We start from the raw sequence: 27827 nt of genomic DNA on the forward strand, positions 1-27827 counted from the left end.
TCCAGTTCCAAGGACACACCAGACCTGTGCGCTACCCGCCCCTCTCTCGCCAGCCTGTGTGACAGCGGGAAATTGGAGCAGGACCCCCCCAGGTTCTCCTCAGTCTCCTTCCCTCGACAGACATTGAGCAGGGTCTGATCTTCAGTGTGTTACAGGGAGTGACCGTCTCAAAGTCTAAGAGAAAACTGGATAATTCACGGCAGAGAAGCCCGATGTCTCCTGCTCTGCTTTTAAAACTTACGAGTTAAGGAACTTTGGGTAAAAGGGGAACTGGACAAACACTGACCGGGGTCGGGGGTGCTTGGACGCGGTCAGCTTTGAGGACAGGCTCAGAGTCTGGCATGAACGCTTTCATCTCACTGTGAGAAACCATCCGGGGCTTTCTTTCACTCTTTGATATCTTTCACGCCTGGGCAGGGTTTTGTCTGTGAACTTCAGATCCGGCCACTTTGGCCCGACCTCTAACCCCCCATGCTGCGCTGGTCTCGGATACCTCCCCGCCCTCTCCCCTGTGCCCTCCCCAGTCCGTCCCCACTTCCTCCCTTCTCTGGCGTCGCCAGGCCGGCCTCCCTGCCCTCCCCATTCCCAGGACCCCCCACCTAGAGGGGGCACTTAGAAGCTCAACAACCCCCAGCTCAGCGGAAGCCCATGGGGTTTCCTGTGGTCGTGACCCCTAGATTCTCCAAAGAGACTTCAAGCACAGCCCTGTGTGTGCACATGGTTGGGCTGCCAGACAAGAGGCTGGATCCTCAATTAAACCAAAAGGAACTGCGGGAACAGAAGTGGCAAAGTGCAAACCAGCAAGGCAGTTCTGTCCCACAGATGTGCACAGACACCTGGGCTGGACCTGCCCACGTGCCCACCCCGCACCTCTGCGGGCTCCTCCCTCCCACGGGCTCCGTGTCTGCAGGAGGAGGGCTGGCTCAGAACAGAGTGCAAAGTGCCCCCTTTCCTCCTGTCTTTTCACTCAGAGAATGGGATGTGCAGAGAGCTGGGCATGGGCTCTGAAGAGGACCCTCAGGCCCCCTGACTTGCAGCCCCCTCTGTCCCCAAGCGACTGTGCTTAGACGTAAGCCTTTTGTGACGCCCAGGGCCCACCACATGCACATGTTCCCGGTGCCCCAGGCGCAGAGGGCTCTTTGGCTCCCAACAGCATATAAAGTATACCCAGATCCCTAGGGAAGGCAATTTTAGGTTCGCCTTCTCTTCAGACCCAGAGGCCAACCTGGCCAGAAGCTCACAGTTGCTCCCAGGCTGGCTGGGTGAGTGTCACAGAGATGGTTCCCTGTCCCCTCGGTGCCAGGAGGCCGGGCACACTTCTAACGCATGGGACAAGCCGCCCATCTTTCCACTGGGACTCAACGTCCCGTCTACCAAGTTACCATCGGTGTTCCTGGAACTACACGTCAGTGTTCAGGAACTGGGGCAGAGAAGCACTGGCAGCTCGCAGTGAGCGCTGAATTTGCAGATAACGAAGTTAGTTCTGGGTGTCTGGAGGTGGGCGCATTCTCTTCCTTTGCCTGAAACCACTTCGGGGAGCCCAGAAGGTCACTGAAATGTGAACTCATCCTTTGCCAAAGTTTCTTCACTTGTCCCCACGGAAATTAAAGGGCAAAGGAATAAACCAACTAATGGTCTTTCATACCTACACAGATTTGGTCAGGCTCCTCCTACAGGCATTTATTACTAACCCATCAATGGTAGGTCCCTGGAGGATTGAGAATTAAGGAGCAGAAATCCCCAAGCACCTCCAGGGAATTTCTGAACTAACAACATAGCGCACGTGAAATGCCTGCAGTATCTGAGCTGGTAACATGCGCCGACCTTGAGGGAGCGGTGGTCAGAGGTGCAGGGAACAGACGTCCTTCTCCAGCCAGCTCCGTTTTCTTCTATCTGCAGAAAATGAAGGACTTCCCGGGTGGGAAGGAACAAGCAATGGTAAAACACCAAAAGCAATCAGAGGAAACAAAAGATAAATGCAGCATTTCCTCAGAGAGCGGCCTGGCGTGAGAGCCTCGCAGACAAGACTGGGCTCACAGCAGAGACGGGGAAAGGCAGCCCTCCTGGCCCAGTGGGGGCTCACATTCTAGCTCCTGGGGGTCCTTTGAAACTTCTAGGTGGCCCCCTGCCCGCCATTCTCAGTGGGGCCTTCCTTTCCAAAGCCCACCACCCTCTTCCAACGCTCTAAGTCTCTCTGAAACAGAAAAGGTTTTCCTGGCGAGAATTCTCCCACCTCCATGCCACTCCTTCCCCCTAGACCTCAGCCAGCGGCCCACCAGTGGCCCCAAGGCCAGGGAAGGCCCTCCCCGTCGGAGTGCCTGGCTTTGCCCACCTGAGAAGTGGGGCGGGGGCAGGAGAGCCTGCTGCTGCCGGCGGGCGGCGGGGGGAGGCTCTACCTCCCCGGCACTGACCAGTGCTCCTTTTGTCACAGGAGGGGAGATGCTAGGTGAGAAGCAACCCGTCCACCCAGCCCCTTCCCACTGGGCTGGGCACCTGCATCCAGGTGCAGAGTGAGGAGTGCACCCTGGGGCCCTGCGATGGCCCCAGAGGCAGAAACGCAGTTCCTTGAGAAAGAACCAGCCCCAAAAGACCATCTGTGCAGGAGTCCCTCTTGATGGGCATCTCTTTTCAGGCAGAGGAGGGTGAAAGGCAGCCCCCAGGCCCCGTAGTCACGTGAGCGTGGCAACTGGGCCCAGGGACTGGACAAAATCCCCATCAACACGCCCAGCTCTGGCCCTTCCCAGACTACCCCGAGGGCCCCGGAGCTGGGCAACAGAGACAGAGGTGAGGGTGCTGCAGGACCAGTAAAGGAGGCCGGGGAAGGGAGCTGCCCACCAGGTGAGTGTTACTGCCTGAGTTGCTTCGGGGCAGGGGTGTGGCGGCAGCTGGTGGCTGGGCCAGCAGGAGGGCGCACCTGTGCCCAAGTCTAGGATGAAACTCGTGCCAAGGCCCTGAGTGTCTCAGCGGCCTCCCTTAGACCCAGTAGCCAACCTGGCCCACGTCTCAGCCTGCCGGCTTACTGGTCCCATAAACAGGCCTTGGTTCTGCAGTCCTGCCCGCCTCCAGAGCTCAAACGATGGTACACTCATTATGAATGGCTTTAGCCCAAGCTCTCTGTGTCTGCTTTCTTGTCCCAGCCCACTCCCCTCTCCAGGTCCAGGGGCCCACCAACTCCCAGGCCCAGAGCTGAGCCCTCCAGGGCGGCTATCTCCAGAAGGAAAAAAAAAAGCCATAATCCACCCGCCCGCTCTCAACTCGCGCAGGCACGCAATAAGCAATAAACGTCAGTCTAATCTCTAAATGAGATCTTTTCCCCAAACACAAAAACAACAGAGCCCTGGTCAGGTCTGTCATTTTTCGTACCCCACGCTGAATGCCTTTAAAACTGCCTGAATAAAGACAAGAGGTGGTGTGTACATTTTCTGCACAAATGGTGGAAAGTAACAAAATAAACATCCAAGGTGGGCTTCCACGTACTCACAGCTCTGTCGGCGTTCGCAACAAAGGCCGGAAAAGGACAAAACCTCGGTGTGGAAGGGCATCGGGTTAGAAGTGCACCCTGGGGGCTGGGGCAGGGATGGGCATCCCTCCCTGGAGCATTCATGGCGCCTGGGCATCAGGCCCTAAGCTCCTGGCTCTGAGAGAGGACCCTCTTTCCCCACCGTCCGACCCCGGTGCCATGGAAATACAGCAAAGGTTCAGGAGGAGGAGGAGGACTGGACAGAGACTGCTGTCGACACGCCACCCCCAGAAACCACCCTCTCGTGGGTGGGAGACTCGCAGACAGAGCCAGCACCATGTCCAGGCAGAGGACCTGCCGCTCCTGGGGGAACCACCAGCCAGGTAAGGGAAGAGGCAAGGAAGACAAAAGAAAGTGAAAGTCTGAGGCCAGCATTCAAGCAAGAGTCAAGGTCATCCCAGCAGGCTGAACCAATTTCAAGTCCAGTATTCTATTCATTAAAGAAGGAAAGAAGACAGAGGTGGTCCTCAAACTGAAGTCACAAGACGGACACACCGTGGGGCTCCGGTGGGAGTCACTGCAAAGTGTGTCCTGCGCATTCTCCACTGTAGGGCCCCTCAGCCAAGGCGAGGGGGGTTCGCATTCGGAAGAAGCACCGTTGTCACCACCAGAGAAGCCAACACATCGCGTGTAGTTTAGAAAAACGGCGGGCCCCAACAAGTCCCTGCTGCCCGGGCCCTGCCCCGCCGGCTGTCCCTTCAGGTGCCCCCCCCCCGTGCCCACTTGCCCAAATCGCATCCGTGAGCTCCAGGGCGCAGAGGCCCCTCCCAGGCGGCTAGGCGCTCCCCACCACCCCGCCCCGCAAGCCGAGGCACACATACACAGTCACGGACTCGGGGACATGCACACTTGCACACACACTCGCACACGCGCACACTCCAGCCGCGCGCACACTTCCCATTGGCAGGAGGCGGAGGGCGGGCCCAGGCGGACCCAAAACAAACAACCTGAGCCGGGAGACTGGTCGCCGAGCCGCCGCTTGGCCTCCGCCTGGTGCGCGCCCGCTCGGGAGCCGCGGCCACCTGGGCCACCTCGCTCTCCACCCCTCTCCGTCCGCGCCCAGGCCCCGCCCCCGCGGAGCGGCGCATGGTTATATTGGGCCGGGCCGAAGGTGGAGGCGAGACGGAGCTGTGGCCAGCCGGCGCGGAGATGCTGCTCCGGAGGCCAGGGGAGGGAAGGAGGCGGCGGGCGCCACGGCCTCGGGGACTCGGCTTCGCGGGCGCTCAGGGCTAAAGGTTGGCACGCGCAGCAGCCTGCACCGTCCCGGGGCCTGGGGCGTCCAGTGAAGGGACCCTCGTCTCAGGAACGGAGGGCGGATGCGCACGCCGCCTTCTCCAGCAGGACCTCCAAGCTCCGCGCGCTCGGGCACCAGAGGCTGGAACGGCAGCCCTGAGCGTCTTCCCCGAAGTCTCTAATCGTCGAACTGAAGACAGAACCCACCCAATTCCTTCCTTTCCGCCCCTCCCTGTTCACCCTCCCAAGAAAAATTCCAGCGGAAGAGGACGCCTGTCCGGAAAGAAACTGTCTCTCGTAAGAGGAGGGCGAGCTCCGGGAGAGAAAGGCGAGGACCTCGGCCTCGGAGCGCCACCCCGTCCCCGGCGCGCGCTGGCCAGGACCGCGCAGAAGAGAAGGGTACGCGCCGGGGAGGGACGGGCTCGGGCATGAAGTTGGAGGTGTTTGGCCCCCGTGTGGCCCTCGGGGACAAGCCAGGGAGTGACCTGGAGGGCGCGGGCGGCAGCGACGCGCCATCTCCGCTGTCTGCGGCCGGCGACGACTCCCTGGGCTCGGACGGGGACTGCGCGGCCAACAGCCCGGTGGCGGGTGGAGGCGGCGCCGGGGCGCTGGCGGACGGCGGCGAGCGGAGCGCGGGCGGCGGGCCGGGCGCCCAGGAGGCGGGCGCGGCGGCGGCGCCGGGGACCGCGGAGGCGGGCGCGACGGGGACGGGCGCGGGGGGCGCGGGCGGCGGCGAGAGCGCGCGCGGCAAGCCGTACACGCGGCGGCCCAAGCCCCCGTACTCGTACATCGCGCTCATCGCCATGGCCATCCGCGACTCGGCAGGCGGGCGCCTGACGCTGGCCGAGATCAACGAGTACCTCATGGGCAAGTTCCCCTTCTTCCGCGGCAGCTACACGGGCTGGCGCAACTCCGTGCGCCACAACCTCTCGCTCAACGACTGCTTCGTCAAGGTGCTGCGCGACCCTTCGCGGCCCTGGGGCAAGGACAACTACTGGATGCTCAACCCCAACAGCGAGTACACCTTCGCCGACGGGGTCTTCCGCCGCCGCCGCAAGCGTCTCAGTCACCGAGCGCCGGCCCCCGGCCCCGGGCTCCGGCCCCCCGACGCCGCCGCGCCACCACCGCCCGCGCCCGCCGCCCCGGCCCCGGCCCCGGCCCCGGCCTCGCCGCGCGCGCGCTCGCCGGCCCGTCCGGAGGGGCGCGCCAGCCCCGCGGGCCGGTTCTCCAGCCCCTTCGCCATCGACAGCATCCTCAGCAAGCCCTTCCGCAGCCGCCGCGCCGGGGACGCGGGCCCCGGGGTGCGCCTGCAGTGGGGCGCCGCGCCCTGCCCGCCGCTGCCCGCGTACCCCGCGCTCCTTCCGGGCGCGCCCGGCGGGGCCCTACTGCCGCTCTGCGCGTACGGCGCGGCCGAGCCGCCGGTGCTGGGCGCTCGCGGGGCCGAGGCGCCGCCCCTCCTGCTGGCGCCCCTGTCCGCCCCGGGCCAAGCCAAGCCGCTCCGGGGCCCGGCCGGCGGCGCGCACCTGTACTGCCCCGTGCGGCTGCCCGACGCCCTGCACGCGGCCCCGGCCCGCGCGCCCGGCCCGCACCTGCCCTGCCCGGGGGAGACGCTCCTGGCCTGAGCGCGCTGGAGGCAGCGGCGGGGAACTCGGGCTCGGGGGTTCTGCCCTTTGCACCCCAGGACAGAGACTCGGAAAGAGAAGTCTCCATCAGACGTGCCTTAAAGCTTACGCGTTTTGACACAAGTGTTTCACTTAGTTCAGAGTATCTCCCCTCGTCTTGCACGTTACAGAGAACCAAAGCGACTCTTCACAGCTGTTTTCGTTTCTAGGCCAAGCCTGTCCCTGCCTGCCTCCACAGAGACTTTCCCTCCCCGCTTACTGCCCAGGCTCTGCCTTATTCCTACTGTTTGTTGCACCTTCCAGTGATTTGCCCCTTTAAAAACAAACCAAGCACATCAGGGAACCTTTCGTATGTCAAGGACATCAAGGACGTGACTACTGCTGGGGGCTGGGCTGGGGGCTCCACGCCCTCCTTGCACGTGGGCCACGCTCACAGGTGAGAGAGGGGCCAGAGAATCTTCAGTCACTTCTCTGATAATGACCAATGTTTCACTGTGCCAAGAGATAAAAAAAATATATATATAGTTGGGTTTTGTAATTAAATTATTTATATATTTTTAAAACCTGAGTGGAAAATGTTGCAGGCAACGGTTAGGGCTCTACGCACAGTCGGGTTTTCTCTTGACTGTGGTCTCCTTGGGCAAGACAGTTCCTTCCAAGGAAAGTTAACATGCACGTGGAGTGCCAGGACCACTGCCGCGTGAAAGCAAGTGTGATTTTTATTTTTAATATTATTTTATTTGTGTCTGTGCATATTCGTGTATAAATTTCATGAAACCCAGGCATAGTGCTTATTTTTTAATAAAACTCACGGTTGACTTTAGCACTTTGGAGATGGAGAGCTTTTTACCCCCCAACATGGGTTCAGGTTTGACTCTCAAGAACTTCCTGTGGAGTTCAAAATATTTTCCCAAATGATTCAGGAAAGGTGGAGGCAGTCAGCAGGTTTCCCCACGTGACAGGCTGCTGTGCGAGTCTCCAGGCTGGGGCTTCCGTCAGGGGGATTCCTTAAACTTTAAACCAATGGCCTCTCTAAGGATTCACTTAAGAGTTATCAAAACAAATGAGAAGGTGCATGCCCTTCACACAGGCCACGGGAATCCTTCAGCGGACAAGTTCAGCTATTAACAATCTTACAGTTAAGCAGGGGTTTTCACATAAATTGGTTCCGATTGTGCTCAAAAAGCTGTATGCAATCTTGGCACAAGACCGTGTTAAACCACTGAAGATTTCTTCAGGGCAGTTTTAAGAGCAACTTGGAAGTCACTTGTTTTTTGGGGTTTTTTGTCAGAACAAAACCATCCACCTTGCTAGGAATGTAGAAGTTCGTGTGGGTGGGAACCCCTCAGTAGGACCATGTCACACCCCCCTTTTGTGTGAGCATAGCCTCTGTAGAGGTGGGGCTGCCAGGCCTGTTACAGCTGAGATCTGGAGGGTGAAGCCACCCCCCGTGGGGTGGAGACCATCGCCCACATTAAAGATGGAAGGCTCCATCAGAGGAAGTACCAGGCACGGGACGAACGTTTCTCTGTAAATCCAGAGGCGGTGTGGCTCCAGCAGTTCACGGGTTGCAGTGTTCTAAAGGGTAGCACAGAACGAACACTTCAGGGCCAGCCCCACCGTCGTTCCCGAGGTCGGGCAGGTGCCACCTTATTCAGGACAGGAGGATGGCGTGGGGCCGCTGTGTTGTGAGGGAGGGGAGGGAAGTGGAGTTAACTTCAGGGTGCTGCCTTCATCAGGAATGGGAGAAAAAGTCCCATTCCTGAGTCTAGTTAACAAGAAACAAGTCTTGCCTGATTTCGGTCACATCTGCTTAGTAGCCATGGGGGGATAACGGGGGTGAATTGTGACAAAAGGTGCCCATTTCAGTGGAGGTTTGCGCCCACAAGGTCAATAATTAGACCAGAAAGGAAAACTGAAACAGAGGTGGGGGCCTGGGCTCACTGGGTTGAAATGATCAGGACCCCTCGCTCGGTGCTTTGCTTGTCTGGAAAAAACACTAGAAGGTTGGAGGAGAGCCCCCTTCCCCGCAGGGGACCACTCCTCTTTCTGCCAGGCCTCTGGAGGCCAGGTGCTGCCTGTTTTTACACGGGTTTTTGTAAAGCCACTGTTTTCATTTCAGCATGGACGCCAACAGCAGTTCTGCAAACGGAGACCTTAAATTGCTACTGATTTATTTACATTGAAGAACAAGAAGCAGCAATGTGAGGAAGAGGGCTGTGTTCAGCCACAGCTCTTCTCCCCTCCCCTCAGAAGCCCTTCCTGACGGACGCTCCGGCGTCGGGTCCCCTCCCTTGCTGGGGTCCCCTTCGCACGTCCTCAGGCACCACCAGGTTTTCTAGAGAATGGCCAGGGCCACAGGACCTTTGTGCCCCTGTCTGGTGCCAGGGCCACTTGCAAGCTCCCACCCCCATGATGCTGTGGCCATCACCCTCGGTGGGCTGGGGCCAGCGCAGTGGAGGGTGGGGGTCCTGCTGCTCCACACCCCCAGCCCCGGGAACTTCAGCCTCCCCTGAAGCAGGCGGGGCAGGTTCCGTACGTGACCAGCCACGACGAGCCCATGAGAAGGGTGACCCTGCCAAGGCCCACCCCTCCCGCATCCGCCCAGAAAATCTGGTTCCTCCTCTGTACCCCAGGACCAGGATCGCTCGGTGGGCAAAGGGCAGGGCCTGTGCCTCCCTGGCCCCCAGCCCCTCAATCCCCCACTTCCTCGGCCCATCCCCCTCCCCCCGGTCCCAGCCCATTACCCTCCCCCTCCTCCAGCCCATCCCCTCCCTTGTCTCACCCCACTCCACCCCCACCTCCCAGCCCATTCCTCTCCCCCAGCCCACCCCGTCCCCTAACCAGCCTCAGTTGTCTCCGCAGCCTCCAGGCCGCAGGGGCCAAGGCCCACCTGTGCAAACACCAGGCCACCCAGAGCAGCTGACCCTAGGCCAAGGCAGGGGCATGGACCTCAGGGTGGGGATGAGTGTCTGTTTGGTTTGGGAAACACCCTTTGATACCTGGGAGCCAGGGGTGTGGGCCAGGGCGCCCGGGTCAGTTTTCAAAGACTCCCACGAACACCCTGCCCCGACTCCGCGGGGAGTGCTTTGCAGTCCCCTCTCCCAGCCCCCTGAGAAGAACCTTCCAGGCCTGGGGGCTACAGCTGTGGAGAGACGTGCCGGACCCACCCACTTGGGTCCAGCGGCCCTCAGCCTGAAGGGCCTGGACCCACCCTGATGGCCCGGCCGGCTCTCCCCCCAACCCGGGATCAGTCCGCTGCCTTGGGGGCTGAAGAGCTCTCCCAGACACGGGGGCACAGAGCAACCGCTGCAGCCACCACTGCAGATGGCCCCTCCAGGCCCTCGGCTCGGGGTCACGAGCTAATGCAGGCTCCCTCTAGAACTGAGTCGGGTTCTTGGTCCCACGTGAACTCCCAAAAAAGGAAAAGAGAAATGGAGGAAGCCTCCCGTTGGCAGATGAAGATGCGCTCCTGGCGGGTTGGGAGGGGACGTAAGAGGGGGAGGGAGGGGGAGGGGCCTGGGGGAGAGGGGAGAAACGGGGAGGGGCGAGTTGGGGAGGGGGAGGGGCTCCCCAGAGCTGGCCGCGAGCTGGAAGCACCGAAGGAGAGTCTCCCACACCCAGTCAGGGTCCGCCGCCGCAGGTTCACGGACTGGACCTTTTTCAGCCTCAGGGAATGTGGGTTCACACACCAAGTACAAGGTCACATCCATTGGCAGAGAGGCCCTAATCTTACGATGAGAAGACAGGGGCCATGGAGCAGCTTAAACCCTCCTTCCCGACAGACCCAGGTGGGAACCAAGACCTGACTCCAGTTCAGGATTCTTCTCACTGCAACACAATTACCTGGGTAATTCAGACCAAACACACTTTGGCCTGAACTTAGCTGAGCTATTCGGTTCACTTTTATTCAATGGTAGGCAAGCTTCCCAGACTGGAAAGTGGGCTCTTCCACTACTGAGAACTCGTATCCACCCACCGTCCTCTCCTCTCTCCTGGGGGACCTGGACCTGGAGCGTGGGGCGTCCCAGACCATAAGCGTCACAGTGTGAGGGGTCCCCACCAGGCCGAGGGGGGCAGGCGGGATCCGGTGCTGAGAGGGTCTCAGAGCCATGGTGTGGGTGCCGCTCCACACGCCCCACTCTCTGGGGACAAGTGTGAACAGGGCTGGGCTCCCACACACCTCTCCACCTTCCCAGGACAGCAAACGGCCCCTTTCCCACCCTGGAAAGAAAGGACTTCTTACAATCATTTGCCTTCGGTTTTTAGCCTAAAACTGCCAACATGAGGCACTCACGTGACTGACAACTTTCCTGGGTGTTGGGGGCTCTGTGGGCGCCAGACATACGAGGGTCTTGCTCGTCTGTTTCCCTGCTCTCGTCCTTCAGATCGTAACAGCTGAGCTTCGCCTGGGTTCTAGAAATTAGGCCCCAAAAGGCCTTCAGGAAACGTCTCCTGCTTTCTGATGCCACTGTATGTCTCTTAAGTCACAGAGCTCACAGTTCTCTGATGAGACCATTAAACTTCTGTTACGCTTTGACAACCTAATTTGTTAATTCTTCATGTTGTCGACAAATGGCCCTAACGTGTGTCTTTTGAGAAGATCGTGATCAAAAGCATAAAAATCTAACTTCCCCTGATGCGAAGTCCTCTTTCAAACTGGCAGAGACTCAGACGTCACCCTCTCTGTGCCCGTCTGCTCGGCACCGAGGCGGGCGGGCGATCAGACGCAAACGCTGCTCCTGCCACTTGTCACCTTGCGCACAAACCGGAAGGACGGCCCTAGCCCTGGTTTTGGCGAGCTTCAGCCAAACACACGTAGGAACTTCACGCCACCCTTCCCTGCCACTCCTGGACTCCCCGTGCCACTCTTTTCGGGAAAAGCTGGGCTTAGAAGACTTGCCACAACTAAGCCTTCTATCACGTGAGTTTGGAGCCGTAATAACAATCCAGTCCACATCCTTGACGTGGACGTGTCGTTTCTGATCACCAGTTTCTAACCACGAGGGGGAAGGTAGACAGCCCCGCAGCCCTTGGCCGGCTGCGCTCACTGCGGCCAGACGTCCGGGAAGGCTCAACCTCGGAGGGGCCGCTCAACGAGGAACTCAAATGCAAGTTCGCAGAAGTCGAGCCTAAACTCTGGCTGAGTCCCTCGCCGCCGGGCGACCTCAGGAGAGGATGAGAGGATGGAGCCAGGCCCCCCACGCGCCCTCTCCCCTCACGGCTGTCACAGATGTCGTGCTGGCCAATGCTTGTTCTTTCCCTTAGAATCAGTCAGCTCGGGAGCAGACGTGTATTTCCGGGACAAGCTTCCTTACGACGTTACTGAACATAACGGGAGCTCTCACAGACACAGTGAAACACACACCTCGTCGTGTAACGGGTCACAACACGGGTCTCCGAAAACACCTCCCCGTGTGTCCTCAGCTGCTTTAGTTTTGCACAAAACTCCAACTCTCAGAATGAGATGCGAACCACCAACACGCTTATTTCACAGACGGGACAAAGGCTGAGGGGCTGAGCTGTTCTCACGTGGATTCGTGATGCGCGCAGACACCCGAGGCTGCGCGCCTGGCCCGGAGGGGGCTCTCAGCCCAGCACGTGGACCCTGGGAAGAGGGATCAGCGCAGCCCTTCATTTGGTCAAGAACAAAGTCCAAAGTTGCCACAGCCCATTCTCAGGGCAGCAGAGTCCACAGAACCCAAAGACGCCGCCGGCACCGGGGACGCCGGGCAGGGGAGTGGGCGAGCGCACGGCCATGCAGAAACGTGGCAGGAATGTGAACGCTGAAATAAAACCAGTGAGGGAACTCGGAAAGGGGGCAAAGCTGCAAACTAGAGAAAAGCCCTGAAAGCACCAACTCAAAGGGTCGCAGATACTACTTGACAGAGTGTGTTGCAGACACGGCCTCAGGCCTGGGGAAAGCAGGAACGGTGAGGCCACACAGTCCCTGCAGGGACCCACCTCCCTCTGGGGAGGCAGCGTCTGCGCCTGCCGGGCGGCGGGCCCTGTCATGGGTCCCGGGCCTGGGGCAGCACAAGCAGGCTTCTGTCCCCAGGACGCTGGACCAGCCCGAGCGGCTCAGTGGCCCCCGCTGCAAGTCCCAGCTCCTCTCCTCGGGGAGAACCCCCCACCAGCCCTGCTTTGGTCACATTCGTCCGCATTTCTGTCCCTGGGGCCCTCAGTGCCATCCTGCGGGGTCGGCCCAGACATGGTGCCAGGCCTTCCCAGTGCGAACGGCCCTCCTGCCACCAGCCCCCTGGGACACCCACAGTGCAGCCAAGAGGATGTGGGGACGCAGAAGCCGGGGTCACGTGCGGTGGGGTCAGCACTGCCCAACAGCGCTCTCCCCAGGGAGAGACCTCACACAAAGATGGGCACTCCAAAAGCAGGGGCCACCAAGCTCGGAGACATGAGGCACCTCCAGAACTTGGCTGAGTGAGAGGAGCCAGTCCCAAAAGGTCACCTCTGTGTGATTCCACGTGTGACACTGAAAAAAGGCAAAGGGACAGAAATCAGATCCTTGCCAGGGGCTGAGACGGGGCTGCTCTCGGGGGCTCAAGGCGACTTGGGGAGACAAAAATAGGCTTCATCTCGATGGCGAGATGGTTTCACAACTGTATACCTTCATCCAAACTCAGCTCCAAACACCTAAGGTGCATGTGTTGCTGTTTGCAGGTTATACGTCGTCACCTGACCTAACAAACGCTCCTTCGGAGAGTGAACCAAGACACGCTGGACGGCCCACACCAGGGACATTTCCCAATCACAGCTTAAGTTAAAGGAAATAGAGCCTATACATGGAACACTGGCTAAGCGGACACAGTCAGGGGATTTGCGAAGGGAAGACAAACGTCCCCGGGCCTCTCAGGTCACACAGGGCTCGGCGCCCCTTCCCCACGCTGGGCCAGGCAGCCTGTGGCACCGGTACCACCCCACTTGCACACGGGACGGTCTCAGCGGGACGCCACCCAGGAACTGCCTGCCTGTGTTCCTCCACGCTCAGGTGCACTGGTCTCTCCATCTGGCCAGCTGGCCGAGAAAGGACTGAGGGACCAAGTGGAAGAGGAACAGCTTCCCTGTGTCCCACCTCCGCCTGGAGCCAGGCTGAGTTCACAGAGCAGTTCCTGGGCGAGGCCGCCAGTTTGAGGCCTGGACCAGTGCCCAGCTCCCTGCAGGGAAGGGTCACCAAGAAGGGCCCAGATGAGACCCCCAGGGCGAGGTGCCCCAGGCCCACCCTGCCCAACACCTCAACACCAACACCAGACTCCGGAGAGCAGCCCTGAGGGGAAGAGATCATGCACACGCAGTCGGTCCTGCCCCCCTGACCCCGGCCTGCACCCGAGTCCTGCAGTCACAAGCCAGGGTGCGGGGAGGTGGGGCCCACGGGACACTTGACCCCGATAGCAGTTACTCAAGTCAGCAATCTGAACCGAGGTAATTATTGGTTCTCATAGTTATTAGCTGAACCCCTTTTGAGTAATAGCCTCTGGGGATATTTACAAACGCAATAAAGACTTCATCACTGCTAAGTACAAAATGACGCGGCCCTTTCTGGGTTTTGGCTGAAGCACGCCCTCAGGCCCGTGCAGCGCGTCTGCCCGGGTTTGGGAAGGTGAGGGCTGCACCGCACCCCCTCTCCCACCCTGCCCTGTGACCCCTCGCCTCTGCTTCCTACGACGCCAACTGGGAATCAGTCAAGATACCCCAGAGTCCAGACCTCAGGCTCGTAGCCCCGGAAGGACCTGTGGCAGACAGAGCTGTCTGGTGTCCCCGGGCAGCCACCCCTTCAAGCCGTGCCCTCAGCAGCCAGAGGGCCTGAGCTCACTCACGTGGGCCTTGGGAACAGCTTGCCCGATGGGCCTCTCTTAACGAGTCACAGGAAATTGAAACCAGCCCATCTTTTAGTCACAGCTGATTCCACAGCATCACGTCCTGCCATCTGGGGCCGGCCATGGGCTGTGTGCAGCGTGATTCACGGACGGGCCCCAGGGCTTGGCGGGGCGAGGCCTCCCTCCCCACGTCTCTGCCCACCAGGCCGCCCACCCCCAGCTGCGCTCTGCTCAAATATCACCGTTGACTCATTCTGTTAAGTTACAGGATAAACACGGGGCCTAAGTTCTCCAAGAGGGAAAAGAGAACACAGGCCTGGGGAGACCGAGGCGATCCTGTTCCGTCGCAGACATGACCCCCTCCTCACAACGTGGTTGCCGTGAGTGTGGGGCCTGTGTGCGCCGGCTTGCTGGCCTTGAAGTACGTGCCATCCACAAAAACACAAATGGCTGAGTCTTCCAAAACTTCTTGGTGCCAATTTTAAGCTTTTATCTTCCATGTTTCACTAGTGGAGATGCTAGGTATGAGAGAAACACTTCTGGTAACCAGCAGTGAGCTCAGGTAACCAGCAGTGAGCTCAGGTAACTAGCTCAGGTAACCAGCAGTGAGCTCAGGTAACCAGCAGTGAGCTCAGGTAACCAGCTCAGGTAACCAGCGGTGAACTCAGGTAACCAGCTTAGGTAACCAGCAGTGAGCTCAGGTAACCAGCGGTGAACTCAGGTAACCAGCGGTGAGTTCAGGTAACCAGTGGTGAACTCAGGTAACCAGCTCAGGTAACCAGCAGTGAGCTCAGGTAACCAGCAGTGAATCAGGTAACCAGCGGTGAACTCAGGTAACTAGCAGTGAGCTCAGGTAACCAGCGGTGAGTTCAGGTAACCAGCTCAGGTAACCAGTGGTGAACTCAGGTGACCAGCAGTGAATCAGGTAACCAGCTCAGGTAACCAGCAGTGAGCTCAGGTAACCAGCAGTGAATCAGGTAACCAGCTCAGGTAACCAGCAGTGAGCTCAGGTAACCAGCTATGAATCAGGTAACCAGCTCAGGTAACCAGCAGTGAATCAGGTAACCAGCTCAGGTAACCAGCAGTGAATCAGGTAACCAGCTCAGGTACCCTGCGGTGAGCTCACACCACGCAGTGAACAGGTAAGTTCTGCTGCTCACAGACCCTATGTAATCAGCTCTCCCTCTGGGCGGTCACTGTTCCTTTGTCCGAGGATATGAAGTGATACACATTGTGCACTTGAATAAATTTGCTTTTGAATTCCTTCCACAGATCATGCTGCTCCTGCCTCAGCTTTTTATCAAAGTTAGAAAGCAAACTCAGACTTAACCAAACACACAGTGCACACTTAGCAGTCAGGCTCCAGGGAAGTGGGGGTGATGGTCACCTGGGAGGGGCCGTGGCCCTGCTCACCCCCCCTAGCCTGGCTCTGGGTCCAGCCACTGGCCCTGAATCAGACACTACCTGAGGACGCCAGTGACCACTGCAGGCACACAGATCAGCTTACAGCCTCTGTGCCCTCGCAGGCCTCAGGAACAAGCTGGCTCAAACAGTCGGCTTCCCAAATGTCCTGCCTGTGAGCTCTGTTACTGCAGCCCCAGTGAACTGGTGGGCACCCCCAGCAAAGCTCGTGTTGCTCTCCTGGTGGGGGCCCAGGCAATGTCTACTCTGGGCCTGCGGGGCCCCTCTCGTTAGGGCCAGAATGAATGGTGTCACTCCTTTCACTGAGCCCCTGGGAGGCCTCCCCGGGCAGCAGGCTGGCGGTCAGCAATGCTCCACCCAGAGGGGTGCGGTGAGAGGCAGGGACACAGCGCAAAACCCAGCAGGGATGGAGCTCTGAAGCAGGGGGCAGGAGGCCGGGGTGAGCACGTGGTCATTCAGTCCTCAATACCGTGCACAGGGAGGTAACGGGCGCTGTTCCCACCACAGTCATAATGATGCCGTGTGTCGGGCGCAGCTGTTCCTCCCCAAGAGAAGGGAAGTCTCTTCAGAAAAGGGTATGTTTCTAGAGTGCTCGAAGGCCCCGAGGGCAGCTGGAGCTGGACTCCAGGGACCACCAGGTTTGGGAGCCCGTAGGACATCCAAGTGAAGCCATCTACTGGATGCGTGTCTGAGGTTCAGGAAAGACTGGGCTGGAGATGTAGACGGGGAAACGCCGGCACACAGACCATTTTTACCACCATAGAAATGATGTTGTGCAGGGCGGCGTGGGTGGACTTGGGGTACAGTGGACTTCGCTGGAAATCAGTTGAAAGAAATACACAAAACACCAAATTAAGCTTATATCCAAGATGGGGGTGAGGGGAGAAGGCAAGAATAAGGCAGTTCCTGAGATGAAGAGCGTCTTGAGCAGAGGGAGGGTGAGAGCCAGGCTGTCAGCCGGGGGCAGGGTGGGGGCAGTCAGAGATGGTGGGGCTGACCTCCCAGCAGGACTGGCGGCCACCGCGGGGCCGGTCCTCTCAGGACCCCGAATGATGGAGAGGACGGGTTAGGGAAGAGCTGGAAGAAGAAAGAGTCTAGAGGTCACTCTTTCTTTTTAAGGAAGAAAACGAAAAGCCTGAACACTCTTCAGTGACGTCAGGGGGAAGGAGGGGTGCAGCCGCTGGAGAGCGGCAGGTGGGGCTAGACCGGGGGGGCCCCATCGGACACCAGGCCCCTAACGGAGCCTCACAGACACCTGGCCAGTGGGTAGGGGTCCGTCCCCAGGCCCCAGCCAGCCCTCGGTTCAGCCTGAGGCTACAGGTGGCCAGGTGGGGAGCGCTCCTACCCCCAGGTGCCCTGTGGACCGTCCTGGGAGAGCCGGAACACCTGCTGGGACACCAGCTGGGGACGGGATGGTGGCTCTCGGGGACCTTAGATGTAAGGCTTCCCTGGTAAATGGCAGAACTGCTGAAGGGGGCAGAGCATGGCTGACATGGATTCCTCACGCTGGCAGGGGATTAAACTTCCACCGGAGAGCGTCCTGGCTCACACTGTGGGCTCCTGTCTTTAGGGGAGGGGACAGTAGTGTGAGGCTCCAGGAGGACCACAGGGTGTGGGGTCACATCCCTGTGTGATCGCACACCAGGCACATCGTCAGCCCGAAGCCCTGTACCTCCATCTGTAGGGCAGGCATAATGGAACCGGCCTTGGGGAGCTCGCAGGGGCGCTGGGACTACATCCAAACTCATACACTCACGTCTGCTTGTCGGACACAGACACAGACGCTGGTCGGTGTTAATGGCAGTGAAACAGCTTGGCCCTTAATGACAATATCAGATCCTCGTCAATCAGCTTACAATTACCACGCAAATCACACAGTTTTCCGTGAGACACAGACACTTTGGGGGGAAGAGCTCCTCAGCTCCTGTTAGCTGAGCTACCTGGAATTTGACCGACAGGATTATATTATTTCTGTTGCAAACCCAAGGATGTGGGTCTTTGCCAACATGCCTGTCACATCACTCGTGCCGAGAAACAGAAACCTTCAACGCTACTGGCTGTGCAGTCAGCCTGCTTGGTCGTCAAAGGAAAGATGCCCCCGTGTTTGGGGACCGTGGGGGGAGAGCTCAGCCATGCCGTGAGCAAGAGCTCTTGAACTTCCCACAAGAAGTTCTGTCAAAACAAGGACGCCCACTGCGGAAATGCTGTTCAAAGGAGAGTAACAAGGAGGCTGTGTGTTGCTTCTCTCCTTGAGCAGAGCGGGGTGGGCGAAAGAGAAGCAGAACGCACCTGCTCGGCGTTCGAGCCCAGCGACCCGTGCTCGCATTCACACAGTGGAAGGAGAAATAGGCTCACGCACGTCAGTGGTTTTGTCATTCTATTTAATTTTCTGTCTTTAGCTCACCTTCAATCTTTTCTTATTACTGAAGTGGAGTCAGTTTACAACGTCGTGTCAACTTCCGGCGCACAGCGTGGCGTCTCCGCCACACACACACGTACGTGCATTCGTTTTCACGCTCTTTCTCGTCATAGGTTACTGCAGGACGTTGACTGCAGCTCCCCACGCTCCACAGTAGGACCTTGTTGTTTCTACTTTATACACAGATTCTGTCATCTTAAGTTGGTGTTTTTCTCGTCCCACCAGAAGCCCTCAGTCTTCCGTTTTTCTCAGTCTCTTTTTCGCCTTTCCTCTTGGAAGCCTCCTTCAAAATACAGCCCCATAGCCTCCCGACCTGGAAACGGGCCGAACCCCTGATCCCAGAAGAGAATGAGGCAAGTTCCTGCCCGGGTCCTACAACAGCCTGTCTGAACCCTTTTCTTTCCAAGGGAGCAGAAAGCCCCCACCGGCGGCATCACGCAGGCCTCCAGGCTGGAGCAAAACCACACAGAGCCAACAGGACCTCCCCAGCCAAGCCCACACCTCACACCGCACAGCAGGACGAAGGGCCAACAAGCACAGGCACCCACGCTGAGAGCAAGCCCGCGGGGCCCAGGAGGACGGCACGGGAGACTGAGGCCTTTTCTGCGCGGGTGGGGCTCCCAGGAGCCTGGGGGAGCCCTAGGTACTATCCAGGGAAAGCAGGCGAATTTGACTCCATAAACACCATCAATTCCTATGTCCTTAAAAGACAGACAAACAGGGAATGTATTTGTGGCCTAGCTGACAAACAAAGGCTAATGACAAACAAAAGCTTTTTTCAATCAAATTTTTAAAACTACTAAAAGCCCAACAGAAATGAACAGTGGCCAAGACCAGCAAGTTTCCACCGAAAAAAAAAAAAAATGCAAATTCTCCCATCAACATCCTTCGTAGTATAAATGCAAATTAAAAAATAACAAACTGCCATTTTTTGTCTCTTGGCAAAGATTTAAAAGCTGGATAGAGGTGGATTTGGTGAGCTTTGGAAGAAATCGGCTGTTCCCGTAGTGTTAATGGGGTTGTAAACTGGGGCAACCTTTTTGCAGGGCAATTGGGCAATGAATGTCTATTAAAATGTAAAATGCACATAACCCTTGGCCCAGCAATTCGATGGCTAGGAACTTACCCCAAGGGTATGCTCTCTCCACTGCGTACTGTGCACTGAGACCGGTGGTGCAGCTCTGTGACCTCCCAAACTGGAGGAGAGAACTGACATCCAGCCTACAAATGAGGTGACATTACCTGAGACGCGACCTCACAGGGGACCTCTCAGTGGTGAGGGAGTGACTGTTATGGAAAGACGTCTGCTACATGCACAGGCCGCGGCCCATTCACTGCACGGAACTTCATGTGTGTCCACACGCACAAGCGCTCATGCAGGAAATGTCCAGAGAGCTTTGCATCAGGCGCTCAAACTGCAGAGTTACCTCTGGGTGACTGATAAGGAGCTGGGCGCGGTGAGAGCAGTTTATCTTTCATCTTACACGCTTTCATTCGGGTTGGAAGAGCTATTTTTACCATTACTGTGCACTGCTTTGCAATGTAAACAAGCATAGTTTACTAAAAGGGAAAGAAAGCAAAAGGGAGAAAAAGAGAAAGAAGGCAGAGGTGGGACAGTGGCGGGTGGGGGCAGAGAGGCTCTCGTCCTTCTGAGCAGGTGGGCCCTCTGCCTGCTTGGATGGAGGCAGGCACCAGCACACTTTAAACCTCAGCAATCTTAGCAAACTTCACAGACACAAATCCTGGTAACTTCTGTAAAGGAGACAAGGGAGTGCCGGGCTGCTGGGCCTGTCCACGCTCTCCCTGGTCCTGCAAGCCGCCCCGGGATAAAGTCCTCACAGGCTGGAGGCCAGGCGTGACTCCAGAAGGCAGCCGGCATTTCTTCCCACAGACGCAAGTCTGTGTTTTGCCTGATGGGCTTGTCCCCATGCCCAGACCCCACGGTGAGAGGGGCCACAGAGCACACAGCTGCAGAGAGCTTGCCAGGCTTTGCAGAGACGACAGGGACATCTAGCCCTCCCCACCCCCCCGTCCAGGGAGGCAGAGGGAGCGCTCCCCGGGGCGCGCGTGGCAGCGGCGGGGCGGGTTACACGCCTCTGCCACTTGTGCGGGAGGTTCCACCAGCTAAAGGAGCTTTGTTTTTCTCCCTGAAGATTCTGGTTGCTGACTGGAAACTACATTAATTTTTTGCACTAATTTTTTAAACTTAAAACCATATTTGAGGTCTATTTAAGAAGGTAATGGGTTGGCACAGAGGATGTTTTTTTAAGAACTGTTTTTTAAATATTGACCGACTTTCAGAGGGCTTAAACCTTCTGTGGGAAAGGAGGAAAGTCCAGACGTGCCTCGGGGCCGACCTCTGCAGAAGGGTCAGACCCTCTAGGAACGGCAGTGGGCCTGGCGCCTCCACACCTGACCCAGCCCACACTGAACTCTGGGGCCGGGCCGAGCTCACCAATGCTCTGCTGCACCCGCAGTTTAAACAGCTTAAACATTAACGAGCATGTAAAGGGACGGGGCTGCAAGCAAGTCCCGGCTGGATTCTGTAATTACTTCTTGCGCAACGGCAGGCGGGTCGGGTCTCTGCCGACCGCAGGCTCCCGGGCCGGGCACGAGGGCCAGGCTCTGCCAGGTTGCATAAGCGTCTCCATAGCAGAGCAGTTAGTCACAAGCAGCAGAACAAAGGGCCATTCTGAGCACGGCGTCAGTGCATCTGCTTCCTGGAAGGGACACGAGGCTTGCACCCCCCAAGCCCGAGCAGGGGTCCCGGGGGCTGGGAAGGAAAGCCGGAGGCACCAGGAGGCGGCAGCGGCGGGTGGAGCATCCGCTCCCAGCCAACTCTGCGGGCACCTTCTGCTCCTGCCACCCGGTGCTTGCTGGGGCTGCCACTGTGTGTCCCCAGATCAAGCTGTTCTGTCCCGACCCATTGGCCCTGCACCTCCCTGTGGCCTCGGAGTTTCCCAGCCTCCTGTCCTGTCCCCATCTCCTCCTCGTCAGCGCCATGCCGCACGGTTCTTTTCCGTCAGAACAAGTATTTATGAAATCTGGGTTTTAAAGTGTTGCCAGCGTGGCTGCTTCTAACAAAACGAACACAGAGAATCTGAATTTTAGGGGCAGAGAACCGGCTTTAGAAATCATCTCGTCTAGTCCACTGAGGTTACAGACGAAGAGACTGAGGCCGGAGGAGCCAAGAGGCTGCCTTGCAAACCTGCAGGCCTGTGAAGGCCCTGCTGTGCCTTTACTCTCAACTGCGCAGCTACGCTCACACGCTCCCATCTCAGGGATGAATTCAGCGTCTGCCTGAAGCCTCCACTGGCCCGTCTGTTCACCAGAGAGCCCGGCCTTGCGTGTGGGCGAGGAGATAGTCTTGGCAACACTGCAGCCTGCAGGTAAGTCTGCAGATGACAGCTGTTCACCTGGACGGAGCCACCTGGCGGCACAGGGCCCCGCCTCCGGCAGTCCCACCCCCCGCAGTCCCACCCCCCGGCCCTGCTCCAAGCAAGCTGTGCAGAGACGGTGACAGGGCCACTCTGGGTTTGGATGGATGTGCTGGGGCCAACGTGTGCTTGTTCCTCAGAAGCACATTTGCAAAAAATCTTCAATTTCCCAGTTTTGCCAAGAGATTTGGGTCTTGTCACCTGGGGTTTACAGACGAGGCCCCTGAGGATGGAAAACGGCCGTGAGTCCCCTTCTCCTCCTCTGCCACAGCGGCCGTCGCCACCCAATGCCGGCAACAGAGGCAACCAGGCACTTCCCTGGTGTGAGAGCCAGAGCAGCCTAGATCGGGGGTGCCCTGGATGCTGAGTGCCCAGGTTTTCATGCTCCCCAAATGTCTTTAAGAGAACACAGAGATGTGCAGGCTAGAGACCTAAGTCACAGGGAGTTTCAACAGACTAGTCAGGTGTACCCCACGGTCCAGTCAATGGATTAGCATCCACCCAGAGGCAGGTCCCTAGTGACAGATGGAAGAATTCTCTCTCACCATATTGCCAATAAACTGGACGGAAGCACCCACAGAGCTCTGCTCAGGTGTCACCAGCTGTGAGGTGACACCCTGCTCTCTCGCCTCCCTCCCTGCTCTGCTCCCTGCTTTATCCTCCTCCTTGGCCCTTGACACGACCACATCACCCATGTGACTTATTTATCTTTGTTTAATGTCTGTCTTCCCTACTTGAATGAAAGCTACAGGAGAACACAAATTCCTTTCTGTTTTGTTCACCACTGGGCCCCCTGAGCTCAGCACAGAGCCTGCTTAGTGTAGGGTACGCAGTTGACAGTCACCAGATGGATGGGTGGGTGCGTGGGTGGATGGATGGAGGGGTGGGTGGATGGGTGGATGGATGGGTGGGTGGATGGGTGGATGGAGGGGTGGGTGTGTGGATGGGTGAGTGCGTGGATGGGTGGGTGTGTGGATGGGTGGATGGAGGGGTGGGTGGATGGGTGGATGGAGGGGTGCGTGGATGGGTGGGTGTGTGGATGGGTGGATGGAGGGGTGGATGGGTGGATGGAGGGGTGGGTGGATGGGTGGATGGATGGGTGTGTGGATGGGTGGATGGAGGGGTGGGTGGATGGGTGGATGGAGGGGTGCGTGGATGGGTGGGTGTGTGGATGGGTGGATGGAGGGGTGGATGGGTGGATGGAGGGGTGGGTGGATGGGTGGATGGATGGGTGTGTGGATGGGTGGATGGAGGGGTGGGTGGATGGGTGGATGGAGGGGTGCGTGGATGGGTGGGTGTGTGGATGGGTGGATGGAGGGGTGGATGGGTGGATGGAGGGGTGGGTGGATGGGTGGATGGATGGGTGGGTGTGTGGATGGGTGGATGGAGGGGTGGATGGGTGGATGGATGGGTGGGTGTGTGGATGGGTGGATGGAGGGGTGGATGGGTGGATGGAGGGGTGGGTGGATGGGTGGATGGATGGGTGGGTGTGTGGATGGGTGGGTGTGTGGATGGGTGGATGGGTGGGTGTGTGGATGGGTGGATGGAGGGGTGGGTATGTGGATGGGTGGGTGCGTGGATGGGTGGATAGAGGGGTGGATGGAGGAGTGGATGGGTGGATGGAGGGGTGGGTGGAGATATTAGATGTGAAGATGACATACAGTCTGGGGAGCAAGGGAAAATGCTGGATGACAAGGCCAACAACCAGAAGAATCTTGACAGGTGAACCTCACAGGCTGTGTAAATCAATCCCACACTTAGTCTTCAGGAAAACAATTGCACAAGAATGAGATGGGAAAGATAACAGGGCTAAATAACAGCACGTGCAAAACTGACAGCACCTCGGAAGACGGCCAACCCCGTCTGAGTCAAAAATGACGGCAGCTGTCAGAGAGCGCACTCTGTCCCCGGGTGCGAGGTGACTACTGGGATAATCACCGTTGTCTGTGCGCACGTGTGCCCACACACGTTCCTTCGTGTGAACTCACATCTTTTCATACCAACGCGCGCTATTCCTGCGGACGCGGCTGTTCCCTGCAGCTTGGCCTCTAAGAGCAAAGATGAGAAACCACCTAATTGTCCACCAGTAGGAACCGATGTGCCCTGGAGACGGAACAGCCTTCAAGTGAGGAGGACTCTTAAGCACTTACGAGTATCTCAGGCAGGCAGGTGAGTGGGGGGAGGGACAGCGCTAAGAGAAAAGAAGAGAAATGCCCGTGTCCGCTGAGCCGTCAGTCAGAGCCGTGCCCCCAGGCTGATCTCTGGCCGTGAGCGGGGGCGTCGTCTGAGAGCCCGTCAGATATGCAGACCCACTGGCACAGAATCTGCGTTTTAATAGGATTCCCAAATGATTCCTGCACACCTTAACTTCCGAGAAGTGCTCTCACCCCGCCTCATCCACACCCCCGGAGGGCCTGCCAGCCTCTCCCTCCAGCCCCCCTCCTCGCCGTCCTTGTCCCGGAGGCCAGGGAGCCGTGGGCATCCCAGTGGCCTTGGGGCCGTAGCTGAAAGGCTCTCCAGGACACTGTCAGGAGCATGGGCTTTTACAGGGCCCTCCTGATTAGCTCCGAGGTGCCCACAGCTCAGGTGACACTGCTGTCAGCTGACTTTGGCCGACTCCGTTTTCCACAGGGACATCTGGAGGTAGAAGTAATTTGCTCTTGCTGGTCACACGGCTCAGGTCAGGACGCCTGCTGCAGCCAGTCCCTGCTGGCTGGGGGTCACTTTCTGTTGTCCCCATCTCGGTGTTCAGCCCAGCTGGTGCAACCCCATTCTCCTCCAGGGACATGCCACAGGCAATGTTAACCTCCAGACCACCCAAGGATTCTTCCCAAATTCAGGATCACCTGCCAGAACGAGGAAGGCGGTGGGGCACTAAGCAGCAGTGACATCAGAGGGACCCATCCGTCCTGGAGCTGTCAGCTCACGTGGCCCAGCCCCTCTTCCCAGAACTGAGGACGCCCCGTGACTTTCTCCTCCTCCAGCCAGGCGGCCAGTCTCTGCGACAGCCCAAACCAGGCAATGACAGGCAGCCTGTGGTCCTCGCCCCGCCAGTATCTTGGAGCCAGAAGCAAAGCCACACATCGGCATCACGCCGCGTGGAGGGGAGTGTGTCTGGCTCATGCCTTGTGGCCATGGTGACATGCAGCTCACACTGTCCATGGGTTGCTGTGGGTCTCAGAGGTCCCGCTGATCATCGGTACCCCCATGACCAGGAAGTCCCCACTCTGGAAGTCAGATCAGTTGGAGAAAAAAATGTGGAATTCTTTCTGATTCATTTCGGAAATAATGAAGATCTGTTTGATGGAGCTGTGGAAAAACTCTGCGAGGGGTCCAACCACCGGCTCACAGGACAGGACGAGGCCCTGCGGGTGGACGTCCACCCATGAGCTGCGCATGGCGCTGGGGGGGTGCAGCCTCGTGGACCAGCCCGACGCAGCCTTTCCCAGCTCAGCTTCATAGCTTACTCCATCGCTTCCAGCACAAGAACCACCTTTCCTTCCCGTACAGACTTTAATGTGTCTTACAGCTAACGTACAAGTTTATGGGGCAGTGTTTCCTTTGTTCTGAAAAGCTGTACTTCAACTGAAGATTTATCCCCTCGACAAAGAAGGGAGGTCCCCCGCCCCGCACCCGGCACCCACGGCAGCTGCACCCACCACAGGCTGCCAGCCATCAGGCCACTGAAAGACAGAGGGGACCTTAAACGCACGTTGCCAAGTGGAAGAAGTCAGTCTGAGAAGCCTGCACGCTGTGTGACTCCAGCTATGACGTCCTGGAAAAAGCAAAACTACGGAGGCAGCGAGAAGACCGGCTTCTGAGGGGCTTCCGAGGAGCAGCGCAGGGGGTTTGAAGCAGTGACGTCGCACTGTAATGGTAAACCATAGACCTTGTTCATACTAACGTGCCGGTATTGTTTCCTCACTTGTAACAAATGCCCCACAGAAATGCAAAATGTTCATAACAGGAGAAACTGGGAGCGAGTTAGGGGGTAACTGGGAACGCTCGGTACTTTCCACTTAATTTTTCTAGACCTAAAAACCTAACACTGCTCAGAAAATATAATCTATTAAAAGTAACGAGTCATTTAAAAATTAAAAACAGAATTAACACATGGTCAAGCAATGCTACTTCTAGGCACATACCACAAAGAACTAAATGCAGGGGCTCAAGGAGATGTTTGCACACCTGTGCTCACGGGAGCACAGTTCACAACAGCCAAAAGGTGGAAACAGCCCAAGTGTCCGGCCACAGACGATGGATGAACACAAGCCGTCCATCCACACAGTGGAATATTACTCAGCCTTAAAAAGCAAGGCACACAGGCCACCACGTAGGGGGACCTGGAAGACATCAGGCCCAGGGAAATAAGCCGGTCACAAAAAGACAGATGCTGGGCGCGCCCACTTACAGGAGGTCCTCGGGGTCACCAAACTCAGAGACAGAAAGTAGAACGGTGGGTGCCAGGGGCTGGGGGGGAGGAAAACAGGGCGTTACCGTTTAATGGGGACAGTTCCAGGTTTGCACATTGACAAAATTCTGGACATCGTGTGCACAACAGTGACACTAACTTGGCACTACTAACCTGCGCACTTAACAACGACTGAGGTGGTGGATTTTGCCTTACGTGTGACTTACCACAATGAAAATTAAAAATAATACAAGAATAGGTAAATATTTGGCATAAACTTTCTCGTGCACAGGTTATTCCTGGAAGAAAACACAAAAACGGACACTGTAGTTACTTCAGGGAGGAATGACTAGGGACTGAACCGGGAAGGTTTTTCATACATTTTGAACTTTAAGCTTTTTTTTTTTTTTTACTATATACATTTCTCAACTTTTCAGTTTCAGAAAAGAAGTCTGGCCGACCACCCCCGCATCCCTCAAACAGAAGCAGGTCGTTCAGAGCCAGCGCTGGTTTGGGAGGAGGGTCCCACATATGTTTGTCAGCTTTTAAATGGAGAATCTAGGTTTGTGGCTTCATTCTCTTCGCACTTACATCCCCACAAGCGGACCTTCCCCAAGACCGGGGAGCATGGACTCACGGGAGCCCAGCTCTGCAGCCTCTGCACATACAGGGGCAAAGCCCATGGACAGCGGCGCGGCCTCTGCCGCTGTTCTTAGCAGCGGCGGTGGGTCTCTGCGAACTCGCTTCCTCCCGGCCCGCCAACACCGCGGCCTGGAGTTACTGGGTGTGTTCGGTAATTACACACATATTAGGGATCACCGGGGTGCCCTGCTCTCATGTGCTGTCCCCTCGCAGCCCAGTGACCCGTCGTAGCACTGTGCTGCTCTCTCCGTGTGACAGGCGAGGAAGCTCCAGAGACGGCTGGACAGGTTTTCCCAGTCTGGCCTGCAGCCTCAGGAAGATTTTGCACCACCTTCGCCCAGTGATCCCAGAGCCTGCACTAACCGTGACCGCACGCCCCGTGACAGCGCCCGTGCAGGCGTGTGGCTGTGAAGCCACAGGGCGCCCGGACGCATGCGCGCTTCCCTCCCCAGCTGGGAGCACAGCCCGGGACCGAGACCAGGAGCCTGTGGGCCTCAGGGCCGAGCGCTGTTTCCCGGGAGCGCAGGCCCGAGCTGAGCCCCCCAGGAGCTGCGGCCGTAGGTCCGAAAGAGAAAGAAAAGTACCATGTGATAGCGCTTACACATGGAATCTTTTAAAAAGCACATAAATGGACTTGTCTATGACACAGAAACAGACTCGCAGACACAGGGAACAAACATGGTTTCTGGGGGTAGAGGGGGTGGGGAGAGATAAACTGGGAATTCGAAATCTGCACCCCTTGGGGAGGGATGGAAATGTCAGTGGCTGTCCTGATCGTGGTGGTGGTTTCATGGGTGTGTACGTCCATCAAAATTCAGCAAATTGTACATTTGCATTTCAGTATGTGCAGTTTACTGTACAAGGATTATACCACAGTAAAAGTGTTTTTAAAAGAAAAGGGAAGTCCATTTCCTGAAGTTCGTGGGGCTGGACTCGACCTGGTCTAGGCCGAATTCTAGACCAGTGTTTCTCACGCTCTTTTTTTTTTTTTTTTTTCTGTCTCAGGACCTCTTCACTCCCTTAAAAACTGACCCCAAAGAGCTTCTGTTTTAGGTGGTTTATATCTATCAATTTTACTGTATTCAAACTTAAAACTAAGTTTTAAAATACTTACTCATTACTTTTTAGAAATAATAACAGACCCATTACATGTTAGCATAATTAAAATATTTTATGAAAATTAACACCTTCCAAAACAAATTAGTGAGCATGGTGGCATTGTTTTATATTTTTGCAAATCTCTTTAATGTCTGGCTCGACAGAAGACAATTGGGGTCTCACCCCCGAAT

At 57.4% G+C, this 27827-nt stretch overlaps 2 protein-coding genes across 2 annotated transcripts; one reads left to right on the forward strand and one right to left on the reverse strand.

Moving 5' to 3' along the window:
* Positions 1-4505: 4505 nt before the first annotated feature.
* On the forward strand, positions 4506-7198 carry FOXQ1 (forkhead box Q1). Its single transcript, XM_031435344.2, has one exon. The coding sequence runs from the start codon at positions 5182-5184 to the stop codon at positions 6373-6375; it is 1194 nt and encodes a 397-aa protein (XP_031291204.2). The 5' UTR covers positions 4506-5181; the 3' UTR covers positions 6376-7198.
* A 15329-nt stretch (positions 7199-22527) lies between these two features.
* Positions 22528-23104, reverse strand: LOC135318650 (guanine nucleotide exchange factor subunit RIC1-like; the record flags this gene model as incomplete). The annotated part of the gene is made up of 2 exons (XM_064476620.1): positions 22528-22650; positions 22703-23104. Coding segments are annotated over 2 exons (525 nt in total), but the record flags the coding sequence as incomplete, so codon positions are not given.
* Between the last annotated feature and the right edge of the window lie 4723 nt (positions 23105-27827).

The sequence above is a fragment of the Camelus dromedarius genome, chromosome 19 (genome assembly GCF_036321535.1).
Source record: "Camelus dromedarius isolate mCamDro1 chromosome 19, mCamDro1.pat, whole genome shotgun sequence".
Lineage (NCBI taxonomy): Eukaryota > Metazoa > Chordata > Mammalia > Artiodactyla > Camelidae > Camelus > Camelus dromedarius.